The 24,744-nt window shown below is 34.7% G+C and overlaps 1 protein-coding gene and 1 long non-coding RNA gene across 2 annotated transcripts in view; one reads left to right on the forward strand and one right to left on the reverse strand.

Moving 5' to 3' along the window:
* LOC136037811 (uncharacterized) overlaps window positions 1-9,493 on the reverse strand; it is a 49,773-nt gene extending 40,280 nt beyond the window's left edge. The window contains exon 1 of the long non-coding RNA XR_010620043.1: window positions 9,422-9,493. This is a non-coding gene — a long non-coding RNA (uncharacterized LOC136037811). The remainder of the gene's footprint in view (window positions 1-9,421) is intronic.
* LOC136037803 (uncharacterized) lies at window positions 1,416-17,771 on the forward strand. The gene is made up of 2 exons (XM_065720636.1): window positions 1,416-1,539; window positions 11,743-17,771. Exon 2 carries the CDS (start codon window positions 11,759-11,761, stop codon window positions 17,621-17,623), a length of 5,865 nt encoding a protein of 1,954 aa, XP_065576708.1. The 5' UTR covers window positions 1,416-1,539; window positions 11,743-11,758; the 3' UTR covers window positions 17,624-17,771.
* Window positions 17,772-24,744: the final 6,973 nt, after the last annotated feature.

The raw sequence follows: 24,744 nt of genomic DNA on the forward strand, positions 1-24,744 counted from the left end.
AAGAATTCCATAAATAACAAATATATTCTGACTTGTTAATAATCCTACCCCTTTATGCCATAATTGTACTTTCCTTTTGTCTGCTGCATGGAGCCTACTACCCATTCAACATGCGATAAGTATGTTGAATTTTTAACTGAAATTAACCTCTGAATACAAGTCAATGTAACTACTGACTTTTGTCTCCTGACGACTCTAAAACCATTCAAGCGAAGGACTGAATGGTAAAGAAGAATAAAAAAGTTTTACTATGTAAGATAAAAATTAAGTGTTCTTCATATATGATTTCTTACCTTTTAAAATTTATTTTCAAAATTTTCCCTCTTTTTTTCCCAATGAACAATCGATCTCCTTAAAAGATTGGAACAAAACTCAAATAAGAAAGAAAAATATAGTAACTCACTTTTTCCTTTGAGGTATCCCAGATTACTTTGAATTCATCAAATATCCATAAAAAATCTAATCACTAGCCCTTAGTTGAGGAAAAAACAGTTTTCCAAAGGGCCGTAAGTTGCTATGGGGCAGGGAGTAATTGCCCCTCCCAGACCTTTGCTTGCCCCCTCAGACTACTTTAGCACCCCAGTCCCCTCCCCATTTAGTTCCTTTAAGAATCTTCTCAAAACTAAGATAAGCCTACATAATTAAAGTATAAAGTATCGACATAAACGGGTCAGTTTTCTTTAGCATATCTCTACCATCATGCTACTATATGGCTCATTTTCAGTTTTCCCTGTCACTTTCACTTGATCTGGGAAAATTGGCTCCACTTTGCCAACCCCCTAGGGTTTTAACCAGGCTAGACCACTAATTTTACACTAGTTACATTTAATATTTAATATGTATAATTGATAATATCAATAATTAATATATATAATAATATCAATTCAGTTGATTTCAGTTGGCTTGGGAAAAAGTTTTTCAGTTCCACCTTCGTTTTTTATCAACTTGGTTTTAATCAATTTTTAATCGTCTCATGGACTAATATTTCTCCGTTTTTCAAATAATTGTTTACCGAATGATGAACTTATTAACTCTTTGAATATTTTTTGGAGTAATCTTTGTACTAACCCCCTAGAGTTTTAACCAGGCTAGACCACTAATTTTACACTAGTTACATTTAATATTTAATATGTATAATTAATAATATCAATAATTAATATATATAATAATATCAATTCAGTTGATTTCAGTTGGCTTGGGAAAAAGTTTTTCAGTTCCACCTTCGTTTTTTATCAACTTGGTTTCAATCAATTTTTAATCGTCTCATGGACTAATATTTCTCCGTTTTTCAAATAATTGTTTACCGAATGATGAACTTATTAACTCTTTGAATATTTTTTGGAGTAATCTTTGTACTATGAATCTTACTTAATTTATTTATAATTTTTTTTCTTTACTTGATAAGATACTGTTCCTCCAGTGTTTTAGCATTACTTCTAGGAGTATTAGTTGCAAAGAAGCATGGAGTCAGCTAGGTTGCAACATAAATTATTTTATTGTGTTGCAAGTCATTAACAATTATCATTGAATTGCTAAAAGGTAGGTTACAATATTTCATGATAATCAAATTGAAAACTATAAATTAAAGCTTTGACCGATGAAAATCACAAAGGTGCCACATGACTTGCTGTGAAATATGTACTATAGTAATTTTCCAGCCTCCCATTGACATTTTTATAGTTTGTTTTTCTTACGGTGACATTTTTATGGCTCACAAATTTTCAGATCATTTCAGAATTCCTTTTCAATAGGGACAAATCCTTTTATTTGACAGTGAAAAGACAAAAAAGTCTGGATATTTCGGTCGCATATACAGTGACCGTCTTCTGCAGATAAAGTGGTTACTGAAGATGTTACCGAAATATCCATGATTTTGTTGTTGTTGTTCCACTGTCAAATAAAAAGACTTGTCTTTAATAAACTGTTATTTTTGCCCCTTGAAAGGCAGGGTGGTGGTTGAAAATACTTAGATCTCTTTTGTCTACTATGCTGTTATTTTAAGATTCTATATTTTATCATTTTATTATGTTATTATTATTTTATTCTTCTTTTTCACACTATGCTAGTGCTATTAATAAATTGAAATGAAAGCTTAAAGAAACCTTTTGCAAACTTAAAACATGAAATCGTTTAAAGTTCCTTAACAATTCTGAAACTATAGCTGTAGAATAACATCTTTTATATTAGTTATAAAAAAATTAAAGCAAAGTGAAATTAAACTAAAGTAACCAAAGAAAAGTGAAAAAGTAAGAAATAAAGTAAATAAAAAACAAAAAGTAAAATATTATGGTGCAAGTTAAAAGCAAAGTTGAAACTTAAAACGAAAAATAAGTTCTCTTCTGCAGTTTATTGAAATACTTTCCTAAAACTATTTCGAATACATTGGCACAGGATATTCCCTTTGTTTGTAGAATTATGACAAATAGCACAAAAGTGAAAAAAGCAGGATAAAGAAGAAAACCACTTAAGAAGCTAGTATAAAATAGAGGATTAATTTATAAAGCTATTAATTGTGTTTCACTTGTCATGAATTAAATAAATTTTACAATACAACTTTAATTTTCAAAAAATATTGGCAAGCTTAGTTTTTAGTGAGGAGCAATTTTTTTAAATGCCACAAACATAGGGATGTATAACAAGGAAGTTACTTTAATCAGCCTTTCCAGAACATGTTTAGGTCAAAATTTCTCTTTTTTCTTTCATCACAAAAGCTTTGCTTTCTTAGCGATAATTTTGGTTATTTTTAAGTTTCAAATATATAGAAAATAACAGAATTTTCTTCAAACTTAGGCGCAGAGAGTCACACTCGCCTTTTATATTCTAAAATAGTAGCCACATATAGAGTCACATAGGTCCGAACTATTCATTCTAATTTGTTTCCCACTGTCTTGAGAAATTCCCTATTGTTCTTCTTGTTTTTGGTGTTTATGATGGAAAGGCAGTGTGGTCTTCGTCGTTATTTACACATATAGTGACAGTGTCAGATACAGGTCATCACTGGTGCAAACAGGTGGTATTGCAGTTAGAAGTAGTTAAAGTCGCTTGCAGCCACTGTGAGAGTTGCAAGTTGTTGCAATAGCAGTTACAACTAGTTGTAATTACAAGTAGTCAATGTAACTCTGACAAGTGTTTTCAGTTACAGTCGTTAGTAGTTGTAAGTAGCTGTAGACCCAAATAGCTGTAGCTGTCGATTTTCTAGTCACCTTCTCTATTCTAAGTAGAAGTCAAAAATAGTGACAGATACTGTTAAAGTAAGTCACTATTGGGAGCAGCTGATGTCAAAGTTACAATCAGTCACAATTGTATGATAGATAGAAAGATAGATAGATAGATTTATTCACACGAAAAGCCCAATTGCCAAATACAGCAACAAAAATAGACTGGAAAGACATTAAACTAATCATTTAAGAAAACATCACGATACCTCATACCTACCCGGACGAACTTTAAAATATTATTTATAGTTAAATGGCACCTACTTCTCAAAATTTCCGAAGTCCAATCTCTCCCCCCCACCTCCTTACCAAATATTTCCAAGCACAAATCCGTCAACTCCCTACAATCCCCTAAGCAATTTTGCAAAGACTCATCCATCCCTCCACACATAGGGCAACTGTAAGGACCATCCCTCAATCTATTTCTCCCTAAATATTTCCTACGTTCTCCAAGAGGTATAAAATTTCCCCTTACATACATTACCCATTTCAAATCATCTGGAGCCAATCCCATTTTTAGATAAATTTCTTCACCCCAGTTCTCCTTGACCTCTGCATATATCCCAAGGGACGGCGAGGTAGCCTTCTTAGCTTACCAAGCCTTAACTTCCCGAGATTCTAGCCTACTAGCAACTAACCTAGATACAGTCCCTACCATCTCTCCTATCCCCTTTCCCTCATTCCAGCAATTACCAAGCCCTACACGGTCTAATATATACTTCACCTGATTTGGCCACGAATCCTTCCTCCTATCTTGAAGCATAATTAAAAATGCTTGTTTAACTAGCCTATTATCTTCTATCGATGATACCCTTTCCCAATATTTAACCATACTAATTAACCTACTCTGTCTCCTACACTTTATTCCTATTTCTCCTCTTAGTACTAACCCATTAAACTTATTATCAAGGCCTAACATACGCTTAGAAAACCTGAAATTCATTCTCTCTAATTTCAACCCCTTATTAAACCCCCAAAGCTCCGCCCCGTAATGCGAAGCCAATCCAACCCTAGCATTAAAAACATACTTTAGCAGTCCTACATCCCTAATTTCCTTGATACTACTTTTACTTAGCAATCCCAGTAGTCTATTTCCCTTACTTTCCACTATCTTGAGATGTTTCTTCCATTTTCCATCTGACGAAAGCCTACAACCTAAGTACTGAAATTCATTTACGTAGTCTAGTGTCCTACCTTCATACGTAAACTGAAACTGCGAATCTATCTGTTCTCCATTTTTCCTAAAAAAACCATTACCACCGACTTCTTTATGTTTAACACTAGTTTCTTATTCCTAAAATAAGATGATGCTAGATCTAGCAGTTGTTGTAAATGTTCTTTGCTTTCCGCTACTAATGCTATGTCATCCGCAAAAAGTAATGCCATAACACTTGCACTTGAAAGCTTAATTTTTGGGGCACCTCTGCCTATCAAATATTCTTCAAAATCATTAATATACAATGAAAATAGCCTTGGGGAAGTTGTACATCCCTGCTTAACACCGAGTCTACTCCTAATAACCCTAGAGAAATCCTTGCCTACTCGAACTTCAATCTTAACTATATTATACATAGATGCTACGATCTTAACAAATGCGCTTGGTAGCCTTAGTGCTAACAACGACTCTATCATTAAACTTCTATCCACTCCATCAAACGCCCCTTTTAAATCCAAAAATGCAACAAATAGCCTGCCCTCTTTTCTCCTAACCTGTTTCCTAATCATCCCCAATAAAATAAAAATCTGATCTATAGGAATATAGCCTTTTCTGAACCCTGCCTGCGAATCCGATAAAATTCTATTTTGGTCAATTCAATTATCTATCCTACAACATAATATCTTAGCAAAAACCTTACTTAGCACATTACTTGGGCTTATACGTCTATAATTCCCATGGTCTAATCTATCCCACTTTTTAAATAACGGCACTAGAACAGATGTAGCCCAAGACAAGGGCCATTCTGCACTGTTCAATACCCCGGAAAACATCCCTGCTATAACAGGCAGCAGCCACACCCGTCCCCACTTCCAAAGTGCAGTTGGTATTCCATCTATACCTGGAGCAGCCCCTCCTCTAATTCCTTTCATTGTCTCCCAAACTTCACTTACTTGGATGGGATCAACCAAATCATAATCACATTCTTGCATTAGCCTATCAACTAGATCACGTAAAGCAGATACCAGATCTACACTTAAACTAGTTCCTCCTTGGTCACTAATCACTTCGTTTTCTCTCTCCTCTAAATATGTAGGCCAAGAATCTACTGCTGGAATACCATCACAAACCTCTGCTCCTCCTGTAGAATTTTTAACTATACACCAAAAGGTCTTAATATCTCCTTCTCTATCACCTTTTTTCAGTTGCTCTCCTGTCCTATTTTGATGCTCGTTTTTCTTAATCTTCAACATTTTCTTATACTTATTCCGATCAACTTATAATCCATATAAAATCTAGTATTTTCCCTACTACCTATGCTATCCCTCGCTTTCCGCAGTGCCTCTAAAACTTCCTGGCGTTTTCTTTCACAATCGTTATCAAAAAATCCATTCTTAATATCATTCTTAACTCTGCAATTTAACTTTGAACCTATCTTATATACAACATCATTTACTAATGCTAACGGCTCCTCTATTTTTCCACCACCTAGTAAAACCAAACATTTCTCTAATTCCTGTTGAACTTTTTCACTCGGCATCATACTCTGAAGTTTTTTCTCATTCTCTCCTGTTACTTTCACTGCCTTTCTAATCCCTAAATCCTCAGTTTCTCTGCGTTTTTTCTTCCTATCACTATTAGTCGCTAGTTTCTTAGAACTAACCAACTCAAGAGTAGCCCTAACAGGCAAGTGATCTGAACCTACCACTGCCATCACCTCGAAATCCGCACATAGATGCCAAAGAGGAATATCCACCAAAATATAATCAATTACACTTGGAGAAGTCCTAGAAAACAAGTGAAATTTCCCACACCTCCATCCTTTCCAACTCTTCCATTCAAAATAACAAAATTTTCCTTACCACAAAAATCCAAAATTTTACGGCCCCAATTATTCTTTCGTCTACTACGGCTCTTACTTACTCTCGGAGGGATATGGATTACTAAAACCTCCCAAACCAGCCAAGCAGCTTCATCCTTAAAGGCATAAGGTGACATTAAAACTTCTGGAGTAACCCCAACATAACCATTAAAGTCCCCCATAAGACAAAACAAGTCAAAAGGAAAGTGAATAGAAAATTTACGTTTTTCATCCTCTAATATACACCACATATCCTCCTCGTTGTACGAGCTCGACTCTGGGGGGATATAAATTGCACAAAAAATAATAAACCGTCCATCGGCTTTGACTCTTAACCATATCAAATTACAAGAAACACTCTTCAACCGTTGGGCTTCATGCTGAGACAAAAAATTTTCAGATTCAAAAACTGCGACTCCACCATAAGTTTGTCCATTCTTAGATTTTTTACGATGGACATCGAAATACCGAAACCTTTCAAACTGAATTTCTTTTTCCAATCAAGTTTCAGATAATGCTACAATATCAAACATACACTGCGATACCAATAGACTATTAATTTTCATTTCACTCCATCCTTGAATGTTCCAATGCTCAATATTTATTCTTTCCTGTACAACACCATGGCCCTGGTCTCCCTATTCTTTTGGCCGATTACTTTGATCTTGGAAAGATAGCTTACGAGGTGCGATCTGCCTTTCATTTATTGTGGCCCTACCTCTAAGAAAGGGTGGCTGTGTTGTAATTCGCGCACTATCATTCGGGCTAATAATTTCAAAATTTCCTCTCTTTGGAGCGCCCCTTTCAACTTGTGGCGCAGCAACAGACAAGGGTGTTTTATGCACTTCGATTTCATTTTGCGATTTTACAAGATCACTAAATGCGCTACCGAATGATTGTATAGATGTGATGCTTAAATTTGATAACTGCGAATCCGCTCTCGGTCTTCCGCCATCTTTTAACGTTATGTTTGAACCTCCAACAGCCAATACCTGGTACGCACTAGCAACTCCCCTTCTATATTCACCACCAGTTTCTGTGCGCTCCTCTATCGCATCAGTTTCGAAATTGTATATATAACCCTTGTTCTCTACAAACATTTCATACCACGCAACTTCGCTTCTATACCCGCTGATTTCGCTACCTCAAAGGTAAATTTCATTTTCTTTCTCGCAAGTAATTCTCGTGTTGTGTAGTCTGGCGTAATCCAAATTTTTGCGTATCTAAAATGTTGACCTGATTTCAGAACAAGATCGCGGCAAAAAGCGCTCGTAAATTTGACCAAAACGGGGCGGGGGTTTTGATTACACTTAATACGGAAAACGTCTTTGTCGCTAAGATGTATCGAGGCATTCGGTATAAACTGGTTACAAGTGAAAGTCTTGACGGATCAAATTTATACAACATTTGTTCGTTTTGAATCCGCCTCCATATCAAACAGTTCGTGGAAACGAACTGTAGTAAGGAGCGACCGGCTCAATAGTATCCGAAACTCTAAAAAATGGAATTTTGATACCAATAGTTACATCGAAAGAATCGCATTTTCATGCTGATTTTAGATATATAAATTTAATCAAGATCAGTTATATCCATCAAAAGTTACGAGCCTGAGAAAATTTACCTCATTTTAGAAAATAGGGCGAAACACCCCCTAAAAGTCATACAATCTTAACGAAAGTCAAATTCAGCGTATCATAGAACCTTGTTGGAGAAGTTTCAAGCTCCTATCTACAAAAATTTGGAATTTCGCATTTTTTGCCAGAAGACAGATCACGGATGCGTGTTTATTTGTTTGTTTTTTTTGTTTTGTTTTTTTCCCGAGGTGTGATCGTATCGACTGAGTGGTCCTAGAATGTCGCGAAAGGTCTCATTCTAACGGAAATTAAAAGTTCTAATGCCAGTTCTAATGACCAAAAAAATTGGAGGGCACCTACGCCCCCTCCCACGCTCATTGTTCCCCAAAAGTCATCGGATCAAAATTATGAAATAGCCATTTTATTCACCATAGTTGAAAAGCCTAATAACTATGCCTTTAGGAATGACTTACTCCCCCGCAGTCCCAGTGGGAGGGGCTGCAAGTTACAAACTTTGACCTGTGTTTACATATAGTAATGGTTACTGGGAAGTGTAGGCCTACAGGCGTTTTCAGGGGGATTTTTTATTTAGGGGGGAGAGTTGAGGGGGGGCTACTTTGGAGGGTATTTCCATGGAGAAACTTCTCATGGGGGAAGAGAATTTCAATGAAGGGGGCGCAGGATTTTCTAGCATTATTTGAAAAAAAAACAATGGAAAAATAAATATGAAAAGTTTTTTCTACTGAAAGTAAGGAGCAGCATTAGAACTTAAAACGAACAAAAATTATTACGCATATGAGGGGTTTACCTCCTCGTTATACCTTACTCTTTACGCTAACGTATTTTTAGTAATTTCAACTATTTATACTACGGCCTTTGTGATTCAGAGGTCATTCTCAAGGAATTGGGACAAAATCTAACCTTTAGTGTAAAGAGCGAGGAATAGATGAGGGTTGAACCCCTCATATACGCAATAAAAACATACGAATATAGAAGGTCGTTACGTAAGTTAATTCGTAAATTACGTATATTTTTTACCAATAAAAACGTTTGTAAAAAATTAAAATTTCTAGTTGCTTTGTAAAGTAATCAAAAACTTGGAGGGCAATTAGGCCTCCTCCCTCGCCCCTTTTTTCTCAAAATCTTCCGATTAATTGTAATTAAGGAATATGCAAATTTCGTTTTAATTATTTATGTGCGGAGAGCCAAGATCAAAACATGCATTAATTCAAAAACGCCCAGAAATTAAATAAAAAAAACGTTTTTCTAAATGAAAGTAAGGAGCAACATTAAAACTTAAAACGAACAGAAATTACTTCGTATATGAAAGGGGCTTTTCCTCCTCAACGCCCCGCTCTTTACGCTAAAGTTTGACTCTTTCTCTTAACTCTATTTTTAAAACAGTAAGAAATTTATCGTCAGCAGTAAGTCAACTTCAACAGTAAAAAACAAGAAAATAATGCAGAAATTTAGATTCATATCTCCTCTTCCTTTCCCCTCTTTTCCCTGAAAAAATTAGTATTTAAATCATAGCAGCTACAATTGTGTTTGTAATTGAAGTAAAAATAGTGTATGTTAGTCCGTCCTCAGCAATACAAATAAAAAAACAACTTACGAGAGGATAAAATCAATAAAACTAAAATTAATAACTTTTCAAAACAGTCCCAGCATCCTTACCTCAGCGAAGTTCAACCAGGACTGAAAAATAAATTGTTATGAAACGAGGCAATTCAATGAAATGAAAGAAAATGATTTAAAAACATGTTTTTAATGCCAGTCTAGTTTTTTCGCTGCTGATCTTATAGGTCTATTTGTGACAGGTTCTGTGTTAATATCTATTGGTTTTTTAAAATATATTTTTTATTTTTTATCTTTAATAATGTGTATTAATGTTTTCTAAATGTATATTAAAAATTGCTAAATGTAGATAAATGTCAATTTCTTATATTTAATGGGGTTAGTTCGTCTCATCCTTTGGATTGTATTTCTTTTTCCGTACCACAAGTTACTTCTTTTCGATGGCTTGGGATTTCTGTTTGCAATTCTTCAAGTTCTTTTCGTTTTCAGATGATTCGGGATATTCAATATAAGCTTAAACTGGGTATTCTCAGATTGTTGGAAATCGTGGACATTTCCGGCGACAAGCACATACAAAGCTGTACTCGAGTTTCTGTGACCATTCTGTGTTATTTTGTGCTGTTTTTTTTTTATGCTATCGAATAAAGATGATGTAAAGAGGGTCAAGACGGATTACTATCGATATTTAAATTTCCTACTTTATTTACCACGATCATTTCGGAACCGAAGGTTAATTAGTAAATATCAGGCAACGGATATTGTTCTTTCAGTGGAAAAATTAAGTTCAAATTTAATTGATCAAGCGCCAATCTGTCTTGGTCCTAACAATCATCTTATCTGCCTCTTTTGCTAAATTGTTATATTTTATTCTTATATTTGTGTTATTCGTTTTTGTATGTTTTTTTGTGTTCTTTGTGTTATTTGTAGTTCTTTGTTTTTCTCCTTGTACTCCACTTTTTCCCTTTTGTAAGTGGGTAAGAAATAAATTATTATTATTATTATTAATGTAATAATAATATTACAGCCTAGTAATAAGGCATTACTAGGCTGGCATTAAATACCTGTTTTTAAATCATTTTCTTTCATTTCATTGAATTGCGGAACAAAGAACGTTTCCTTACTAGTAAATGAAACACGAAAACGAAGAAAAAAGAAACGACATTTTTTCTTTCGTTTCAATTGGAGTCAAAATCTTAAATTTCTTGCTATAATGATAGTAACCAGGGACAAAGAACGTTTTCTCGCTAGTAAATGAAACCCGCAAACCAACAGAAAAGAAACACATTTTTGCATTTGGCGCTTGAGCCATAAATTTGAAATTGCTACTTCAAGGAGGGAAACCTGGAACAAAGGACGTTTTCACGCTAGTAAATGAAACACGGAAGCCAAAAAAAAACACTTTTTTGCATTCGGTTCAAGATGAGTAATAAATTTTAAAATTCCTACAACAAGGAGGGCAACCACGAACAAAAAAAAGTTTATGGCATGTTCACAAAAAAAACACTTAGTCACAAAAGCACGGTGGGGCCGAAAAATACACGCAAATACACAGAGTCAGACACACGAAATAAAAAGACAGGCACAGAGACATGCAAAGAGACGCTCAATCACACAGACACAGTGGGATAGAGAAAAAATACACACAAGAAACCACAAAGTCAGTCAGGCAAAAATAGGCAAAGAGACATGCAAACAGACAATGAGTCACAAAGGTATTGTGGGAGAGGGACGAAATACGCACAAACAACAAAGTCAAACACACAAACACAGACAGAAAGGCACAGAGACATGCAAACAGACGATCAGTCACTTGGACAGATGGGAGAAAGACGAAAATACACACAAAAACGCAAAGTCAGACGCAAAAAGAAATGCAAAGAGACAAGCAAAGAGAGGCTCAGTCAAACAGGTACGGTAGGAGAGAGACGAAAAATCACAAATTCAAACACACAAAGACAAGCACAGTGACATACAAACAGACATTCAAACACACAAGCACGGTGTAGAGATACATATGCACACACAAAAATGTAAAGTCAGGCACAAAAACATAAAAAACAGAAGCAGAGACATGCAAAACTAAGCTCAGTCGCACAGGCATGGTGGAAAAGACAAAAATAATACAAAGTCAGACGCTTCCATACCCAAATTTCTTAGATTGATTCCAAGATTGTGATTTGTTAAACATATTTTCTTTTACGGGACCTTTTCATAATTTTGCAAAATTGATCCCCAGATTTTGATTTGTTAAAACTATTTTCTTTCGCAGGTCCTTTTCCTAATTTTCTTTGATTTATTTATCAAATTTTCAAGATTGATTCCTAGATTTTTATTTTTTAGGTATTTTTTCTTTTACAGGTCCTTCAAGAAGAAAATGTGTGACTATGATAGTTTCGAAAAAGAAGCAACAACTCTTCTTCATGGAAGTCCAATCAACCGTTTATCTGTGACGGATTTCTTAATTCGTTTTTCAAGAGAAATTGAACTCATATCAGGCCCTCACTCTGCAACACAAGATGCATTGTTGAATATGTCTGAAGACAAAATAAAACAGATGCTGGAAGAAATTGTTTCAGAGCTAAAAGAAACAGCAACCGTTATCAATGCAAATACCAGTTTAACAGATCATTCTTTTGTCTCTCGTCTTAGTTCTGGTCTGGCAAGATATGGAGTATTATACGGTGTGGATGACTCCAACCTGTTGCCAAAAGCAAAAGCTCCTTTGATAGACATTCCAAAGGAGATCGAAATTCTGGGAAAATCAAAACCAACCTTATCGAAATCTTTCCTTTCTAGAAATATTGAACAATCGAACAATCAAATAAATAAATCTATAGAGAATGGATGGGTTTGTGGCCTTGGCATTAATTTACCTTTTTTTTCAACCGATATTAAGTTTGTTGACCAAATATCGAAGAGTGAATTTTCCTCAAGCAGAACTAAAATAGATAGTAGTAATTTTAATGAGCTTCGAATTTATCCAGTAGGAGCATTCAGAATTCCTTTTAATCAGATGATACTAAGCAGTGAGACCACTGATGCATTAAAGAGAATGAATACAGATTCGGAAGCAGTAAGCTTTCTTCAGACTTTTGGATCCCATTATCCAAGTGATGTCCACCATTATGGAGGTATGGTGCATTTCTCATGTGAACTAAGAGCTAGCGGCTGCGAAACAATTTTCGAAGCAATATCAAATACCAAAAAGGAGTTTGAAGCATCTCTGTCATTTTGGCCGGGATTTGGAAAGAAATTCAAAGCAGAGGCTAGCTACCAAAAGCAAAATTTACATCAACAAAAAGATAGCTCATCACACTTTAGATATAGTAGGAAGATGAATTTAGTTGTTTATGGACCACAAGCAGTTCGTAGCGTTCCATTGTTTTGTGGGCTGATGAAGAAATCCCCTGAGGATGCAGTCATTATAGATAGAGGAGACTTGAAAAATCTTGTTCCAGTGTGGACGCTTCTTGGCAGTGAATTTCAGAATCAAGCTGAACTGATTAGAAATACTTGGATGAATATGACTAAAGATGCAAAATCCAAAGACATACAAGACCTTCGTTGTCATTATGATGCTATATATAGTGATGTATTAAGAAGAAATATGCTGCCGCTTCGAGAACTTCGGAGGCTACAAGAGAGAAACCCTTTACTTGAACAAAGGGTTTTACACTGCCAACAAGATACAGACCAGAAGAGTAAAACTGAAGCTATGACTCTTGTTGCAGATATTGAGACAGAAACAAGGAAGTACTTTAATCTCGATAGACCCGGTAGAGAACATACACAAATAATACCAAAGCCAATATTTACAGAAGACGAAGTAGTCAGTGCCTTCATCGTGGATTCTCCCCCTGATATGACTACTGCTTCTTATAGACTACTTCACCGTCTGGGATTAAGTTATCATGAATCATGTGAAGAAGGATCAGAAGATTGTTCGGAGTCTGAGGAAGACTTCTACTTCGAAATAAAACCGACAGTAAAAAAGAAGAAGTATGACATTCCCATGCTTCTTACGATGTTTTCTCTCCGAGATACTGTAAGTATTTTACAACTGCTACTTGAGTCAAGATTTGCAATTCAAATATGCAGCAAAGACACAATAGAATTACTTAGGATCACACAAAGACTAGAAGAGGGTATATTCCTCGGAGAAGACAAAAGGCTTCCACGAGTTGCCATAATAAGTCAAGTTAAAAGTTTTGATAGTTTTACTGGAAAGGTTATGGAAGATCTTTTCAATTTAAAAACCTCTTTTGATGATTTCAAAACATCAGGCTTAGAGGTTGGGCAGGGCTTTGTTTGCTTTGAAGATCAGAATCTTAAAAAAGGAAAAGAAAGCTCTGAACCAAAGGAGAAAAATAATTCTTGTATCGTGATACATATTCGAGGTAATTTTGAGCCATATTGGACATTCTTGACTGATTTCATTGATTATCTAGTGATTGAGGATGAATTCATCTCTGGGACAAATAAGCACTCTTATTTCATGAACAAATATTCTCGCGAGACACGCTTGCCACAATTTGTTACAGTATGGATCCCTAACTTACCAAATGCTACTTCTAACCGCAATCCTTTTTTTCTTATTGAAGGTTCCCTGCATTATTTCGTTGAAATACAGAGAAGTCGCCAACTAAGATCTGTATTTCGTAAAGCAGGACAACACGAACACTCTATGTATTCAATCTTCCCACTTAAAAGTTTTTTAAGCCACTTTATCAATGATTTACGAAAGATGTATTTCGATGTTTCAACTATGGATGGTTTGGAAAATTATAGGTCAGACATTCTGCTATTGCAAAAAAGTTTTGCCAAAGAAGGTCAATTACAGGACAAATTAAATGACTTCCAGTATTCAAATGACAATGACAAATATAAACAAATACAGGAACAGATATTTAAACAGAAAAGTATTCGTTCCAGTTTTCGTATTAAAAAAGATCCCCTGATTAGATATTTCTTTAAAGGTTTTGAAATGAATAATATTGACAGTATTCTACTTCATATTCGAGTCCTTAGTGATGCTATTGCAATAAACATAAAAACTTCTAAAATTGTTGCTCATCTAACGGAAGTAGTGAATCAAAAAACTAATAACTGCAATGAGATTACACGAGTACCTAGCAAGGGCTCCAAATATGAAGACGAAATAAAATATGCTAAGAAAGAGCTATCGAAAGCGATAGAAAAAAAAGATAATGCTTTCCTCTCGATCCGTCACTTATGGAGAGAAGCCTCATTACTTTATTCATCCGGAACAAATGGAGAACTTGTGCATTTACCACAAATGGCAGCTTCGTGCTTGATAGCTGGTGAAACCTTAGAGCTGTATGATGGTGATGCAAATATGATAAATGTTGATTGGATTACTGAAATTTTTAAAAATTTGACGTCTTTGCTTCCCAACAAAAAAATTTTTGTATTATCTGTGCTTGGAGAGCAAAGCAGTGGAAAATCAACATTGTTAAATACTATGTTTGGTATTCAACTCGCAACTAGTGTTGGTCAGTGTACCAGGGGTCTTACCATGACCCTAATAAAAACAGTGAACAGGCAAGAATATGACTATGTTATCATATTCGATTCTGAGGGTGTCCGCTCACCAGAACATACAGGTATTGATGGTTGTGTAAAGCGGGATAACAAAATTGCAACTCTTTCTATTCTGCCGTCAGATGCTGTGATTTTACTTATTAAAGGCGAAAATGACAAAGCTTTAAAAGAAATTTTGCCTATTGTTGCGCTAGCGTATAAAGGCTCTAAGTTGGCAGAAGAAAGAGGGGGTATGCTTAGCTGCAAACTTTTTGCTGCTTACAATCAGATAAAGTGTGATGAAGAAAACGAACATATGCTTCAGAATATTTTTTCTAAACTATCAACTACGGTCATTGAATCTTTTAAACAAATTGAGTCTCTACAGGACTTGAATGTTCATACATCAATTAGCTTCCCAAAGATGTTTTCTTGTAAAGAGGATATACAGGTATTTGGATGTAATACAAAAGGAGACCAGCCAAGCGATATACCAAATGAGAACTTCAGCTTGCAGATTGTTAATCTTCGGGAGCATATTCATAACCAAGTTGTCAGTCAGGTGGGATGGAGTGCCCGAAGTATCGAAAGCCTTGAGAGATATTTCTTTTTAGTTTGGAACTGCTTGAACGAGTCTAATTTTGAATTATCTTTCCAATCAGTCATTGAAAGACATAATTTCACTGAACTTGAATGTAAGTTTGAGAATCTAAGAGATTTGTATTACGAAACATACGAGATTGAATATGACAAAATAAAAGACAAATATAAGGAAGAACATTCTTGCGATGAAGATAAAATAAATGAGATCTTAGACGATCTAAAGGTGACAATGAGAGAATCTGGCGAGAAATTTGAGATAGAAATGGCGAAAGTGTTTGAGGAAAGACAAAACCAAGAGGTGAAGGATCAATATTTAGGAAAAGTTAAAGACACAATTCGTAACATAACAAATGAATGGGATCAAAACCTGAAGCTTTTCCTCGAGAATCAGTTTTTATTTGACCGAAAGATAAGTGAATATCTAAAGAAGATGAAAGACGAAATAATAGGACATTTTAAAGCAAAAAGTATTAATGAAAAATCAAAGGATGACTTAATCGCTATTTTTGAAAAATTCTTTAATGATACCCGAGACAAGGTTAGAAAAGAGAACCCCCCCAAGGATGTCAAGGAAGCTGTTAAGAGGGAATACTTGAATAATCAAAAGATAAAGACTTTAGGAATTAATCTTTTGGATGAAAATCAGCCTTCCCTCTGGCGCCCATTGTTGAATAAAGCCAATGATCCAGAAAATGAAATTGTTAATTGGATATCTCAGAGCAACGATGATGAAAACGAGATAAGGAAGATTGTAGGTTCTGTAATTATAAAGATCACAAGTGGAACAAAGTACTATTCTAAAATATCTGTTCATAACGCCGTGTATGCGATAGAACGGTCTCTTAGGGAGCACAACAGAACATTTAGCAAGGGCGAGACCAAAAAAATTCATAGAACTGCTCATGATCTACTCGTAGATAAACTTGTTTGGATTCAAAAAAATTGGGAGGAAGAAAATTCTGTTTATATGCGATTCCTTTCAAAAAAAGAAGAAATGAAAGAACATTGTCTTGAAATTGCAAGTGGCTTAGGGGAAGTGGATATAATGGCATCAAGGCTTAACAACTTTTTTCAGAAACAGATCATTAAAGGTTTCCAAACTGAAGTCAAAGAGAGAGTCATGGCTAACATAAAAAATCAATGGTGGCCTAAATCACCAAAAAACGTGCAAGGTCACATGGACTTGTATTTGATTGAAGAGGTTGAGCCTAAAGGTATCAAAGAAGTGTTGAGGCTTATCAAAAATCCTTATAATTTAAAAGCTATGACGACTTCAAGACTTATCTACTTTGAAATTGATACAATTCTTAAAGATTTCAAGCTTAAAGCCTTCCAGGATCAGCTTGAACATTGTTTTAGAGACACATATAGTAATGCTCCAAAGGAAAAAGAATCTGGACTGAAATCTGTTCAGAGGTCTTTTCAGTTCAAAGAGCTTTTTCAGAAATTTCAAATTTTTAAGAGCACATTCATTGCTGATGAGTTAATAAAAGAAATGCATACATTCGGCTGGACGAATTTGAAACAAATGAGTGTTAAATTTGAAGACAGACACATTAATGCCATTGTAAAGTCTTTATCTGTCTCAAAGCCTATTAACAAAGTAATTATAAGCAAGGAAATTTGGACACAACTTCAAAATTCCTGTAAGTTCAAAGCAGCATTTTGCATATCATGTCAAACGCCGTGTCCTCTTTGTAAAAGTCCCTGCTTTTACGAATTCTCTCACAAGGGTCGTCATGATACTTTTCATCAACCAATTGGTCTAACTGGTTGGCGTGACCTCAAAACAAAGAAACTTCGAACCTCGGCGTGTAACACGGTTCCAATTGATTATTATTATGTTCTTCCTAATGGAGAACATGTGAAAAATGTTGATTTCTCAAAAAAGTTCAATACCTGGCTTCAACCAGACAGGGCTAGGCCAGTTACTCAATATCGTGAATATTTAATCCAGAGGTACAACAAAGAGATTGCCAAGTACTATTCAGTAAATCCTACTGACAAGCTACATCAACAGGAAAGTCTTGATATTATTAAATCCAAAATCAAAAGAAATGTTGATTTCTACAAAGATTTTCCAGACAAGACTTAACTCGAAAGATAATTTGAAAAACAGATGCGATCAATAGAAAAATGGATGTACCTTGCAGCCTTTTGAAAAGGTTAAGAAGTTGATATTAACAGATTCAATTATAATATTATTTTTTATTTGTCACAATAAACATTTTGTTTAGTCCCTGTTCAAAACAGAAACTCATTTATTTGCATTGTAACAAATCAAGTTGATTCTGAGAGAGAAAATTTTTTTTTTATAACTTGGAGCTGCAAAAAATTGTATGGGTGGCAGCCTTGAATCCAATTAATTGCAAAATTCAGATGATGTGGAACTTTCTCAACACAATGGCAGAAAGAAAGAGAGGTTGAAAAGACTAGATGGTATGTTTGACGGTAGGGAGAAGTTGGATTTTCGTAGCTATTTTCTTAGATGCAATATTTTAGGGGTGAAGTCGTTGAAATACTAGATATGGGGCATGAGGATGAGATTTACAGTGCTAGGGTATCAACATCAACCTCTAGACTATTTTCCCAGAGGCACTTCCAATAGAAGAATTGGTTGTATAAACTTCGGAGGGGACTTATTCAGTTGGAAATCGAAAGAAAAAAATCAATCGGTAGCACACCAAAAGCGTCGCTTGCGAGGGTGTGCTACTAACAAAAAAGAACAAAAAATAGAAGAGAAAAAAAATAATAAAAACAAAGAACATAAGCTAACAAAAAAAAATGAGTTAATCTATAATAAGCAGAAAGGTGAAACCATGTACCGAGATCAATCTATTTCAAAGGTATACCTATCAAGCAACCCCGCACGCAGCTCAGTTTTGAATTGATTAATGGGCAATTCTTTGGTACTTGGAACAATCCTATTCTTCAGTTTAGCCCCTCTATAAATAAATGAAAAAGCAGTCTTACTTGAAATTTTTCTAAACTAGAGACTTCAATAACAACAGGAATAACTGTCAAAATAAGGTTCGACAGCTGATCAAGTGTGAGGTCATATCAGTCACGTCCTTACTATTGTTAAAGGCTCTGACCTAATTTTCCATTGTATTAATTTAATACTCTTTTTCCTTCTTTTTTCCTCTTTCTATTTTTGTGAAGTGTGCAATTATTTTTATTGGTTTCATCTTGTTATGACTTGGCTATAACAATTTATTGGTTTCTTCTTGTATATATATATATATGTATATATATTAAACTAGCTGGGTCCCGGCGGCTTCGCCGCCAGGCCCCAGCACGGCATGCGACAGGTTTCTATATATGGATTCTCATTGTCCCTTATACTCTAACCGCAGACAGTTTTCTTTCTTTTCATATTGCAGTTTTTTCAAAGATATTCAATTATTAAAGTAAGTCCAATTTCTAACAATGATATCTACTAAGTTTCAAAGCTTTGGTTTTCTTTTTTAAGGTTTTTGATTTCTTGTAATTTTAATTTTTTTTTAAATTTTTTTCTTTTTTAGTTTTTTCTTTTTTTGGTGTATTTTAGTTTTTTCCTTTTTTTAGTTGTTTTTAGATGTTTACCTTTTTTAGTTTTTTTCTTCTTTTTTATTTTCTTTTTCTTCTTTATTTTTTTTTCCCGCATCATGTCCCAGCAACACGTGTGCAGGGTGCTAATTGTCGTTGCAAAGCTTTGGTGGGTTAATTTTTCGCAACATGATTATTGTTACACGCATTTTTAGTTGTAGCACGTGTGGTGGAAACCCTGCGAGATCCAGCGAATTTTTGCTTTCTTTTTTTCTTTTTTAGTTTTTTTCTTTACTTTTTTATTTTTTTATTTAGTTTTTTTGTTTATTTTTTATTTTTTTTAGTTTTTTTATTTTTTTTAGTTTTTACCTTTTCTAGTTTCTTTTCTTTTTTTTAGTCTTCTTTATCTTCTTTATTTTTTAGTTTTTTTCCCTTTTTTTATAAGATAGTGTAATGGACAGACAAACAGTACATTTTTATTTATATAGATAGATCGATAGTTCTTTAATTTTTCTTTTTTTAGTTTTTTTGTTTTTTTGTTTTTCTTTTTAATTTTTTTATTTTTTTTTATTTTTTAGTTATTTTGTTTTTTAGTTTTTTCTTTTTCTTTTTCAGTTTTTTTTTTTCTTTTTTAGTTTTTTCTTATGTAGTTTTTTCTTTTTTCTTTTTATTTCCATTTATTGAAAACTAGCTGTTGGGGTGGCGCTTCGCGCCACCCCAACACCTAGTTGGTGGGGCGCTTCGCGCCCCCCCAAGCCCCCCCGCGCGCGTAAGTCGTTACGCGCCATATTAGTTACGCGCCATTGTAGTTGGGTCCCTGTGTCCCACCTGTGAATATAGATAGATTTATATATGTGTTTCAAACTACGTAAAAATTGCGAATATACAACATTCTTGGCTTTCCCATTGTCTGTCCATATACAAAGCCGTATGTACTAATAATGACGTCATATGCAAACGCTCTTTTTACAAACAAACAAACATGCATACACACAACTCGTTTTTATATAGATAGATAGATAGATAGATACAATACAAATTAACTACGTAAAACTTGTGAATATACAACAGTCTTCGCTGTCCCATTGTCTGTGTTGCAATCTTTTAAATTGAAAAAGCAGATCCGTTGGAATCATGGGAATGCGAGGAATAAGAACAGCCTCACCCTCATAAGGCCCTGTCAAGATTGTGGCCTCTATTAGGTTTTCCATTGTTTTTTTTTACGGCAAGTCGCGTGCCATTGCAAAGCTTTGGTGGGTTGATATTTCTTAAAAGTATTATTGGTATGCCTATTTTTAGTTGTAGCACGTGTGGTGGAAACCCTGAAGGATCTATGGAATTTAAAAATTCAGATGGATAATTAACCGCTTCATTTGGTTCCGAAATACAAATTAACTGCGTAAAACTTGCGAATATACAACATTCTTCGCTGTCCAATTCTCGCTGCATATAAATAGATTGTCAGGTTTACCGACTCTCGAACATGCAACGTACAATTGTCCATGGGAAAAACAATCAGTATTAAGATCAATACCACATTTTTTTAATGATTGACCTTGAGCTTTGTTAATGGTGATTGCAAATGCTAATCGAATTGGGAATTGCAATCTTTTAAATTGAAAAGGCAGATCCGTTGGAATCATGGGAATGCGAGGAATAAGAACAGCCTCACCCTCAAAAGGCCCTGTCAGGATCGTGGCCTCTATTAAGTTTTCCATTGTTTTTTTTACGGCAAGTCGAGTGCCATTGCAAAGCTTTGGTGGGTTTATATTTCTTAAAAGTATTATTGGTACGCCTATTTTTAGTTGTAGCACGTGTGGTGGAAACCCTGAAAGATCTATGGAATTTAAAAATTCAGATGGATAATTAACCGCTTCATTTGGTTCCAAAACTGTGTCGACTGACTTGTAAAGGACTGCCTGGTCTTGAATCTTGGTCAAAACAATATTGTTGATTTCGTGGACGTCTATATTTTTGGGTGCGAGAATCGCTCTTTCACTTAGCCATTTATTATTTTTATAATTTTTTAGAATATTCGGAAATACTTTTTCAATCAATTCATTTTTGGACGTCACTAAATTACAGAAATCAGCAGGTAGTTGTATACGTCCTGAAATTGAGTCTACTGGGAGCTTTCCGTTTCCCATTGCCAGCAATTGATCTGAAAATGTTTGACCAGAGTCATCGTTTTGCAATCGGACACGCATATTTGTAGTTAATTTTAATGTTTTTACGTGTGCCCATAGACTCTTTGAGCATCTTCATCAGTCATTGTAAACTTAAACATTAATAGATTTCTACGCGAACATATGTCTTATATAACTTGAATGACGTCACCTTCAAAGCAAAAATGACGGCAACTAATTTCATGACGTCAGCCGAAACATGACGTCACCTGATCCACAGATCCACAGACAGACAGACAACTTATTTTTATATATATAGATATACTAGCTGTTGGGGTGGCGCTTCGCGTCATTTGTCGTCATTTGTGTCCCGGTGTCCCAGTTTGTAATTTCTCTTTGAGTGTCGCGGTCGTAATTTATATTCCCTGTGTCGCGGTGTCCCGGTCGTCATTTTTGTCTCGGTCGTCATTTGTGTTCCGGTGTCCCGGTCTGTAATTTCTCTTTGAGTGTCCTGGTTGTCTTTTATATTCCCTGTGTCCCGGTCGTCATTTGTGTCCCGGTCTGTATATACATTCGTTTTTGAATTGGTCTTTTTTTAGGTTTTAGTTTTTTACCTTTTTTTAGTTTTTTTTTCTTTTTTTTTTAGTTTTGTTTTTCTCCTTTATTTTTCATTTTTTTTTCCGTTTTCATTCTATTTTCTTTTTTAGTGTTTTTTAGCTTTTTAGCTTTTTTAGTTTTTTATTAGTTTTTAGTTTTTTTTCTTTTTAGTTTTTTTGTAGTTTTTACCTTTTTTTAGTTTTTAATTTTTTTTACTTATGTCCTGGTCATCATTTATACTCCCTGTGTCCCGGTCGTCATTTGTGTCCCGGTGCTTTGTTGATGGTGATTGCTAATCGACCATTCCTTGTGTCCCGGTCGTCATTTATATTCCCTTTGTGCCGGTGTCCCGGTCGTCATTTGTGTCCCGATGTCCCGGTCTGTAATTTCGTCAGTCCAGAACATGACGTCAGCCGACACAGAAACATGACGTCACCTGATCCACAGATCCACAGACAAACAACTTATTTTTATATATATAGATATATATATATATATATATATATATATATATATATATATATATATATATATATATATATATATATATATATATATGTTTTTAACTACGTAAAACATGCGAATATACAACATTCTTCGCTGTCCCATTGTCTGTGCATATAAATAGATTGTCAGGTCTACTGACTCTTGAACATGCAACATATAATTGTCCATGGGAAAAACAATCCGTATTCAGATCTATACCTCATTATTCTAATGATGTGTCCCTGTGTCCCGGTCGTCATTTATATTCCCTGTGTCCCGGTCGTCATTTGTGTCCCGGTGTCCCAGTTTGTAATTTCTCTTTGAGTGTCCCGGTCGTCATTTATATATATATATATATATATATATATATATATATATATATATATATATATATATATATATATATATATATATATATATATATATATATATATATATATATATATATATATATATATATATATATATATATATATATATATATATATATATATATATATATATATATATATATATATATATATAGGCCAGTGTATTCTCCTGATGAGCCCTTGTGTTGGGTTGTTGCCTCTGAATTATTTGTCTTTATTATTTTTTCTATTGTTTGGTAAATGACGACTTATGCTTATTGACGACATGACTGCCTGTCCATGGATTCTTCTTTATGGTTGATTGTGTATGGCTATGCTGTTTGACCTATGTGATTGTATGGATGAGTAGGGTTAAGGCCTCATTCAAGTGCTGGTCTATATTAATCACTAATTTAGGAAAACAGTCTTCCTTTTCTCCTTCTGTCTCTTTTTTTTGTGCTGTTGCATTGGTGATTTCTCTTTTCATGATATATACATGAAAGGTTTCTAATATATATACTAGCTGTTGGGGTGGCGTTTCGCACCGCCCCCAAGCCCCCCCGCGCGCGTAAATATATATATATATATATATATATATATATATATATATATATATATATATATATATATATATATATATATATATATATATATATATATATATATATATATATATATATATATATATATATATATATATATATATATATACTAGCTGTTGGGGTGGCGCTTCGCGCCACCCCAACACCTAGTTGGTGGGGGCGCTTCGCGCCCCCCCCAAGCCCCCCCGCGCGCGTAAGTCGTTACGCGCCATAATAGTTACGCGCCATTGTAGTTGTGTCCCTATGTCCCACCTGTGAATATAGATAGATATATATATATGGTTTTAACTACGTAAAACTTGCGAATATACAACATTCTTTGCTGTCCCATTGTCTTTGCATATAAATAGATTGTCAGGTTTACCGACTCTTGAACATGCAACATATAATGGTCCATGGGAAAACAATCTGTATTCAGATCTATACCTCATGATTCTAATGATTGCCCTTGAGCTTTGTTGATGGTGATTGCTAATCGACCATTCCCTGTCCCGGTGTCCCGGTCGTCATTTACATCCCCCTGTTTCCCCCGGTGTCCCCGTTGTAGTTGTGTCCCTGTGTCCCGGTCGTCATTTATATTCCCTGTGTCCCGGGTCCCGGTCGTCATTTGTATCCCGGTGTCCCGGTCTGTATATACATTCGTTTTTTAGTTTTGTTTTTCTCCTTTATTTTTTTCCTTTTTTTTTCTTTTTTAGCTTATTTAGATTTTTAGATTTTTTAGTTTTTTTATTAGTTTTTAGTTTTTTTTTCTTTTTAGTTTTTTTGTCCCGGTCGTCATTTATATCCCCCTGTTTCCCCCGGTGTCCCCGTTGTAGTTGTGTCCCTGTGTCCCGGTCGTCATTTATATTCCCTGTGTCCTGGTCGTCATTTGTATCCCGGTGTACCGGAGTTGTGTCCCTGTGTCCCGGTCGTCATTTATATTCCCTGTGTCCCGGGTCCCGGTCGTCATTTGTATCCCGGTGTCCCGGTCTGTATATACATTCGTTTTTTAGTTTTGTTTTTCTCCTTTATTTTTTTCCTTTTTTTTTCTTTTTTAGCTTATTTAGATTTTTAGATTTTTTAGTTTTTTTATTAGTTTTTAGTTTTTTTTTCTTTTTAGTTTTTTTGTCCCGGTCGTCATTTATATCCCCCTGTTTCCCCCGGGTCGTCATTTATACTCCCTGTGTCCCGGTGCTTTGTTGATTGCTAATCGAACATTCCTTTTGTCCTGGTCGCTTTCTCTTTGAGTGTCGTCATTTATTTTTTTCTTTTTTAGTTCTTTTAGTTTTTACCTTTTTTAGTTTTTTTTAGTTTTTAGTTTTTTTAGTTTTTTACCTTTTTTTAGTTTTTTTAGTTTTTTTTAGTTTTTTAGCTTTTTTATTTTTTTTATTAGTTTTTAGTTTTTTTGTAGTTTTTGCCTTTTTTTTAGTTTTTTTAGTTTTTTAGCTTTTTTATTAGTTTTTAGTTTTTTTTGTAGTTTTTGCCTTTTTTTAGTTTTTTTAGTTTTTTAGCTTTTTTATTTTTTTTATTAGTTTTTAGTTTTTTTTG

The sequence above is a fragment of the Artemia franciscana genome, chromosome 17 (genome assembly GCF_032884065.1).
Source record: "Artemia franciscana chromosome 17, ASM3288406v1, whole genome shotgun sequence".
Lineage (NCBI taxonomy): Eukaryota > Metazoa > Arthropoda > Branchiopoda > Anostraca > Artemiidae > Artemia > Artemia franciscana.